Source organism: Phoenix dactylifera, chromosome 12 (genome assembly GCF_051530095.1).
Source record: "Phoenix dactylifera cultivar Ajwa chromosome 12, Ajwa_hap1_PhDact_Kaust_v1.1, whole genome shotgun sequence".
In the NCBI taxonomy this organism is placed as follows: Eukaryota; Viridiplantae; Streptophyta; class Magnoliopsida; order Arecales; family Arecaceae; genus Phoenix; species Phoenix dactylifera.
The window spans coordinates 24,538,227-24,546,759 of NC_143201.1; the positions used below are offsets into that span (position 1 = coordinate 24,538,227).

The following is an 8,533-nucleotide window of genomic DNA, read 5'->3' on the forward strand; positions in this document are numbered from 1 at the left end:
TTCATATTTTATGAAAAAAATTATGAGGAATATTAAAACAACTATAGCTAGAAAGGAGGGATGGTCAGAGCGTGTGTTTAACCAGAACTTCGGACTGGTGGGAGAAGCAGATGAGTGTGACGGAGAGCTAGCTATTATTGGTAAAAGATTTCCTTTGCCTGGCGGAAAGGTCCCAACACAGTCCCCATCTCAAACATCTATAATTTAGGATGTTCAGCATCCAAATGAAATTTAGAGCTACTCCGGTGTATTTGGATGTCTAGCTAGTAAATGACATTTAGAGCCATCTTTTGTGTAGCCATAACTAAACATGTTGTCCTTTGTCTGTGTATAGAGAGGTTGCAGCGTTTGTGGCTAGACTCCTTTGCAGTTGGACGACTCCTTTGAAGCTAAGACTACTTGAATCCAAATACAACTAGAAGATGGAACCTGAATGGCTGAACCTTCAGAATCCAAAATGTATTTAGAAGAGAGAAGGAAAAGAAAAACATTTGACTCTAGAATTTAACGAGTCCAAAATGCAGCTAGAAGAGGGTGAGAGATTTGGTGAATTTTTTTAATATTTTTATTATCAATAAATGTTTGTTTCTCACATCTTATTCTCTTTATTCTTTTTTCTTGCAATACTCTTCTATATCATCCTTGGCCCTTGGGGCTTGTGCTTAGTAATATTGGCTGGTCTTGTTCCGCAAGTAATCATATCATTTTACAAACCACCAGATGATCCTATAGATTTTCTACGATACGTACCACCTTCTATTGGTTCTCTCTATCACCGCGAAGCAATATAGGAAATTAGATCTTGCTATGTTTAACTGTGACCGGATCGAATCAAAGTTCACAGCATAGGCAAGTGCAGGCTCGCCTCCAAAGCGAGCTGGGAGCAATCAAAAAAGCGATAGACGAATAATTTCCAAGCTTGCTCTGGATTAATCTGGCATATTTGGAGGCAGGCAGAAGCCTTATCCCCTGGTTGCTGCTGTTTTTTTTCACTGTTTCTTATCCAGTCCAATAACAGAAATACCCCTACCGATCATCAGGTCAAATTTCTTTCCATCCACTAAGGCCGTAGGCTCATGATGTGAGATTCCATCAAGCTTATAACAAAGCAAACCTCTGCTGCCCGAGCCCGCAAGGTTAGACGTTCAGTATTGAAGAGTACGAAAATAGAGAATATTAATATATACAAATTCAAAAATTTAGCGTGGAACTTGCCACGGCAGTCGCGCCATGATGAATATCAAACAAGGCCCTGAAAAGTTACAATAGTACACTCATTAAGCACGGCGTTTGCTCAAACGCCATGAGTTCGGTTCATGGTATCTGTCATAAAGTGGTTCGATACGCTCTTGCCTCTTCCTTTTGCTCAACTTTGTAGGATCTGCAGACTTAAAAAATCTTGGTGCCAATTCTACTAACCATTTGGGATCGATGACCGTGACCTCCCTCATGTATTCTTTTGTCGTCATAACCAGCTCATGATATATGACCCAATCTGGCTGCCTCTGAAATAAAGCGCTGCTTGGATGGATGTACACCGGCTGGTTCTCAACTATGGTTCTATATCCCTCCTGGGGGTCCTTCCTAGCAGAATGGAAGAAGAATCCTGCAGTAATTGCCTTCCGTATCTTTGTAAAGTTTTTACCGGCACTGACGACATCCAGTTTATACCTGAATAAGCAGTGGATGACAAAGGTTAAGAAATATGCCCTGAAATCATTTGGATCACTTTAACAGCAAGGACGGAAGTGATACAAGCACGCAATTCACATAAAACTCCATCATCTGCCCAACAAACATGTCGAGTGAAATATGTCAGTGGGCTAATTTTAAAGAGGACTCTTTTGAGAGCATTTGCTTCCCTAACAAATTATCAGATCCTCTGACCTTTTCTCTCTCTAAGAAATTATCACATCCTCAGCAATTGTTCTCACACAATCAGGAATAATTTGCTTAAATATGAAACTTCGAAGGTTTGAAGATACATGTAGAATGACAATTTGCATTTTCCCTTATGGAAGATACAAAAAGGACTTTAAAGAGAAATTTGGGTAGAATTTCTCCTCCCCTATTAAATATGTAAAAACAAGACTTTCGTATTGTTGTAATTAACAGAGTGCTGCTACTACCATAATGGCGATGTGTAAAGAACTCCTCCCATTACCAATAGACTTTAACTAAACATATCATTTTCCCCATACCAACGATCTGTTAAAATTCTTCAGAACCAAAACAAGAGAGAGAGAGAGAGATGTGAGCCCTTCGTTAAAAATCCCTTGCATGAACCCTAGAACCTATTAAAAGATGTATTTCAAAAAAAATATGAATATTTAGAAATTTTTTTATCCACCTACACTTTCTATACTATGTTCCATTATATTTAGCATAAAACATAAGAACTTAGAATCTGCACTATCAGACATTTTAAAGAAAAACAGAACCATGCTTTTTTTTAAAATCAAGTCAGCCATTAACCCACTCAAACTACAGTTAGCATAAACCATAAGAACTTAGAATCCATGTTATAAACATTTTAAAGAGACAAAGACCCATTTCTCAAGTCGGCCATTAACCTGCTCAAGTAGGGATGAAAATTACAGAGATACACAACAACAAATCAACCCTTACTGAAGCATTACGATTATTCCGATATTATGTTAGTAAGAAACCTCTTCAAACTTTCAGCCACTTCACTGACAAGTTTGGAGACTGCTATTTAGGTTCACAAGCATTAGAACAGCAATGAATTGATTCTTGCAGATAAGAGCTATAGGGGTGGCTTCAACTCCTTCGCAGGGAATTTTGTCCTGAAATCCCTAAGGTGTACCATCACATCTTTTTTTAAGAATGTAGCACAACTACTGGTAAACAACATAACAAATTTTCAAGGTAAGACCTTTTTCCTCCTCCTAGAAACAACTCTCCTATTTTCTACTCAGTAGACTCAAATTCATCTCTCCCATCTCTACTGGCCTCCTAAACCTCTTTACATACTAGTTGGCAAGATTCAGTGCCCCCCTTACGTAAATCATGAACTTCCTAAATACATCCTGATACTTCTCCATCCATCACAACTTACTTAATGAAAGTGGTTCTGTTGTCATTAATCATCTAGAAATCTAAATAGAATTTAAATACAGTTACTATCAAGGTCACAGTTAGATACCTGAATAAGTCACCAGTAGGAGCAAAAGCACATGCCAAAGTGGACTAGTGCAAAAGCAGATAATCAAAACTGCCATAAAAGCATATGCCAAGGGAGCGACTGCATGAGTGGGTTCAAAATAGATTCCAGAAAGACAAAGCCCCTGCAGAAGCTTCTGGCTGCTAAGGGTTTCACAGAGATAAGTTATCAAATTCTTTTAAGAGTTCAAGTGATAATGGCATGATCACGGTCTAAAAAAGTCTCAAGTTCCCATATTGGATATGTTTTAGCATAATATATGAAATTAACAGAGAAAAAAAGGCAAAGCCAACAACCACTGATTTAATTGATATAGCTTTTCAAGAACTGGGGACATACATTAGTGGTAGTCGATACATGGGACGAATTGTAATCAAGTGAAGACCACAGAAACATAACTGAAGCATATAAGAAACAAGGAAGCACTTAAGGGTACTCTGTTATCTCTTAATGATACTCTAAAACACACTAAAATTGCAACAAAAATAAGTGATACCATGCACAATTGAAACACAAAAGTAGAGGCAGGAAATATATCTATAATAACTTAACATACAACACAATTGAATATGAAACATAAACAATTGCAGCATATGCAATACACCACTTAGGTAATACTATAGCTCAAAGATGCATCTGCTCATGCAAATATGCAGATATTCTACATAGTGCATGCACCAAGGAATGATAACCAACATCACAACCATCTGGACCACAAAAAATTTACACAAACAAGTCAAAAAGCAAAATAATGGATGAATTAAAAGGTTAAAGTGCAGAAACTATACCTGTCCATGATAGTAAGAAGCTGCTTTCTGACATCCTGTGCCCTCCGAAGGGAACGTGACTGCACGAAGTTCTCAAAGCACCATGGCCCAGAAAAATTTTTGGCCTTCCAAGCCTCATATACAGCAAGTAATGTTAAGTGGTCACCTTCTGGCTGAAAGAACTTGGCTCTTTTCTGATCTGCTTGGGCTTGCTTCTCCCTTGGCCTGTAGAAGATATTCCCAGTCTGAATCATTGCTATAATGGTCAAAATCTCATCGCTGCATCCTAGGTCGACACTGGCCAGAAGCATTTTTGATAATGGTGGTTCCAGTGGAAATTCAGCCATTTTTCTACCCAATTTGGTCAGAAGCCCCTCTTCATCCAATGCTCCAAGACTGTATAGTTGTTCCATGGAAGATATGAGTGCTTGAGGTGATGGCGGGTCCATAAAATCAAATGACAAGAGGTCATTAATCCCCATGGCCTTCATATTTAGTGTTGTCATCCCGAGGTTAATTCTTTGGATTTCAGGAACTGTGGTGGGTGACATTTCATTGCGGTAGGCACTCTCTGTGTAGAGACGGTAACACTTCCCTGGGCCAGTACGCCCAGCACGCCCAGCTCGCTGCTTGGCTGATGCTTGCGAGATGGGAGTGATGATCAGTGAATCAATGCCTTGTTTTGGGTTGTACACATTTTGCTTTGCAAAACCAGGATCAACAACATAATATATCCCATCAATTGTCAAAGAAGCCTCGGCAATATTAGTAGCCACAACCACTTTCCTCTTTCCAGGAGGTGCAGGTTCAAAAATCCTGGATTGCATTTCACTAGGAAGAGCACTGTATACTGGCAAGATAATCAACTCTGGAACATTCTTTCCTAAACCTTTCATTCTCTCATAAAGACACTGACAAGCATGATCAATTTCCTCTTGGCCAGTCAAGAAGACAAGAATATCACCCTCGGGTTCCGTCAAGTGGATCTGCAAAACAGTGATTAGAGCTGCATCTAAGTAATCAGTCTCTGGCTGCTTCGTGTAGAGTATCTCCACTGGAAATGTTCTCCCTGGAATGGTGAAAATATTGCAGTTAAAGAAATAACCAGAGAACTTTTCTGCATCAAGTGTGGCAGAAGTGACTATCAACCGAAGGTCAGGCCTGCGCTTCACTAGCTGTTTTAGCAAACCAAAAAGAACGTCAGTGTGGATTGTTCTCTCATGAGCTTCATCAAGCATGACAACAGAGTACTGTGAAAGGTTTTCATCGACCAAGATCTCCCTAAGAAGCATACCATCTGTCATATACTTGATCACTGTCTCTGGACTAGTGCAGTCCTCAAACCTAATAGCATAACCAACTTCTTCTCCCAAACGGCACCCGAATTCTTCTGCCACCCTCTTAGCAACCGACATTGCTGCCACCCTACGAGGCTGTGTGCACCCAATTTTTCCCCTTGTTGTGTAACCTGCCTCCGCCAGATATTGAGTGACTTGTGTTGTCTTCCCTGAACCGGTCTCACCAATGACGACCAGAACCTGGTTTTCATGCACAGCTTGAATCAGCTCTTTCTTCAGTTTATAGATCGGAAGACTCTGCCTTTGCTCCTGTATTGAAAGCTTTGACCTCTGCCCGAAAGTTAAAGCCTTTCCATATGCATCTTTCTTCCATTCAGGCATGTCATAGGCCGACAATCCAACACCCCTCAGCTCCTGAGCAAGGTGCCTCTCACCTGTATCTGGCATAGGGTCTTCCCATGGGCGGTTAAGATCCTTCGGGATGGAATCAAGCATTGTCCTCTGCTGCTGCTCTCGGACCTCCCTCCTCTCCTTAATGAGAGCTGACTGGAGTGCCGCCGCCCTGCTCAAAGAACCTTCAGGATTCTTGAAAATCTTGACAGGGGACATGTCAATTGAGAACCGGCTCTGCCCTTGCAAGAATGCAGGCTCATCCTCATTAAGCTCAATTTCCAGCTCTTCTTCAGCTCCCTCTTCCTCATACAGCAGCCCATCGGCATCGTCATCGAACATTGGATGCTCCCTGACATCCAAAACCCCAGAAGCAATCAGCTGCTTCGCCTCCCACTTCTCTGGTGAGCTCATCCTCTTCAACGGCCGCCGAGACGGTCCATTCTCATCCTCCTCCACAATCGTGATGCCCGAAAGGCCAGTCCTTGTCACCGGCCCATGGTTGCCACTTGAAGGGTTCGCCCTCAATGCCTCATCCTCCGAGTTCTTCCTCATTGGAAGCAGATCTTTTCCGGTTTTCTGGTCCACATCCCTCATGGAAAGGCTAAGTTTCTGCCCAGACACTGAGATCACCTTCACGAATGCTTCTTGATCGCGCTTCACTGCATCCTTTGCATTGGCGACCCTTTTATTTGCAATCTGGGAAACATGGACCAGACCCTCCTTCCCCCTGAAATCATTCAACTGGACAAAGCACCCCGTATCCATCACTCGCGAAACCCTACCCTTATACACCTTATAGAGCTCCGGCTCGTCCGCATACCTCCGACTACTAAGGTTAGGGTTTCTCCCATCCCTGCCATCTTCTTCCTCCTCGTCATATGCCCTAGAATTATCATACCTATCTCTATCTCTATCCCTTCTGTGACTCCTATCTCTATTATGTCTGTCCCAGTCTCTGTCTCTATCTCCATCTCTATCCCTCTCTCGCCTATACTCTCGATCTCGATCTCGATCACGTCGCCGGTCTCGGTCTCGGTCCCGATCCCGATCTTGGCCGCGATCACGATCGCGGTGATCGTCGCGGCTGCGGACCTCAGATGCGGCCTTCATCTCGGCGTCACGCTCCATCTCGCGGCGGAGCTCCTTGGCGCGTTCGGGGTCGTCGCGGCAGGAGAGGGCGGGGAAGGCGGAGGACCTCTTCTTGGCTTGATTCTGGTCGGAGGAGGGCTTGGCGGACTTGGGCTTTGGGGGTACGATGGCGTGGATGATGGTGAGGAGGGTGCGGACGAAGTAGTCGGGCATCTCGGCGCCGTTCTCCTTGAGCTTGGCGTCGAACTCCTCCACCGTCTCGGAACTGCGGCCGAGATCGGTGATGAACTCGGCGAGGACCTTGTCGCCGCACCCGACGTGGGACTCGAGCTCCGTGCAGATTTTGGAGACGAGAGAGAGGTACTCGAGTTTCTTCAGGCCGTCGTCAGCCGCCGGCGCCATGGGAGACGGCACGAAGGGAGGCCGCGAAGAAGGAATTAAGGTTAGGGTTAGGGTTTGTTCACTAAGGAAGAGGTGAGATCTGCAGGGCGGAGGAACCGAAAAAAAAGCGGCGATAAAGGGGAAACGAACATGGCCTGGGAATAAAATTGAACTGTTAATAATCTAAATCTAAAGGAGGGACCGGTTCGGATTATTCCGGATATCTCCAGAATAGGATGTCCGAAATTTCCAACGGCATGGATCCTTCGATGGCTAACGCTGTGATGCCTCCTACTGCCGTTGGAAGGTAAGGTCCGTCTCAGGACTTGCTTATACGGGACCGGAAGTTTAAGCGGACCCGAAAGGTAAGGATCCAGATCCAACATCAGTTCGTTTGGAAAAAAAAATCTAGTACTTTTGATTTGGCTGAGACGCCCGTTGCGATGGGGCTGTGTGACTTGACCTAAAGCGAATAGGTTGGATGCACGTAAATAGGAGGTTCGCTTGAGTTCGTGTCTGGGTCAACCATTTCCAAACTAAAGTCAAGTCTGATGCACTTCTACATAGCTAATCTTGCTACTGTACCAATCAATCAAGCTGGACTTCCTGACTTTGGCTGGGATTGGCACCAGTCAATCTACCAACTAAGTTGCTCACCAAAAGATAACCTACGAAATAAGTTTTGAATTGGCTCCAAGTCCAAATTTTAAGCTCAAGCTAAGCAAACAAGCTTCTTAAAAGGCGCCAGCTTACCAAGCTAAGCAAATATCTTGTAAGATATTTAGGGGCCCCTATCCCCATAGCTTATTATCTATGAGCCCAGGAGGTAAAAAACCACCTCCTTAATGATGAGGCACCCGAAACATATACACCTGCAAGTCCTGGCTGAAAATTTCTTGCATCACTGCTTCAAAGAAAATCAACAGAAAATAAGTGTTCGATTTTTTCATACAAGAGCTACACAGTACCAAGACAACACAAAACTCAAAATTCTAGGGACAATTTCCTGACTACAACAACTCATAGACCGAAGGCAAAACTTGCCATCGCCTGAGCATCAGGTAAGAGGTACAGAATTCCCAAGGAGACATTACAAGACTTCATTGACTATTTCCTGGTACAGCATCTCACACGAGAATAAAGGACTGATTTAATTCAAGTTCGTACCCGCTCCAGAGGAAACTGAAATAATAAAAAAAAGATATAGCATGACAAATTTATTGCAATTACTGCATGGGATGGCGTAAGAGGACACCATGAGGTCTTATGTACAAACAAATCTTCACCGTGTCATGAAGCCGGGAGCTGCTGAGTGCCACCAAGATGGTAGCCTGATAGTAAGGAGGCGATAATTTCATCTGAGTTGTCTGAGTTCGAAATGCGCGGACGTTGATTAAATTAGGAGACCGGATACCTCACAC

The 8,533-nt window shown here is 43.3% G+C and overlaps 1 protein-coding gene across 1 annotated transcript; it reads right to left on the reverse strand.

Moving 5' to 3' along the window:
• Nucleotides 1–1,151: 1,151 nt before the first annotated feature.
• Nucleotides 1,152–7,414, reverse strand: LOC103720779 (ATP-dependent RNA helicase). Its single transcript, XM_008810697.6, has 2 exons — nt 3,973–7,414; nt 1,152–1,671 (listed from the first exon to the last, which is right to left on the reverse strand). Exons 1-2 carry the CDS (start codon nt 7,131–7,133, stop codon nt 1,278–1,280), a joined length of 3,555 nt encoding a protein of 1,184 aa, XP_008808919.1. The 5' UTR covers nt 7,134–7,414; the 3' UTR covers nt 1,152–1,277.
• Between the last annotated feature and the right edge of the window lie 1,119 nt (nt 7,415–8,533).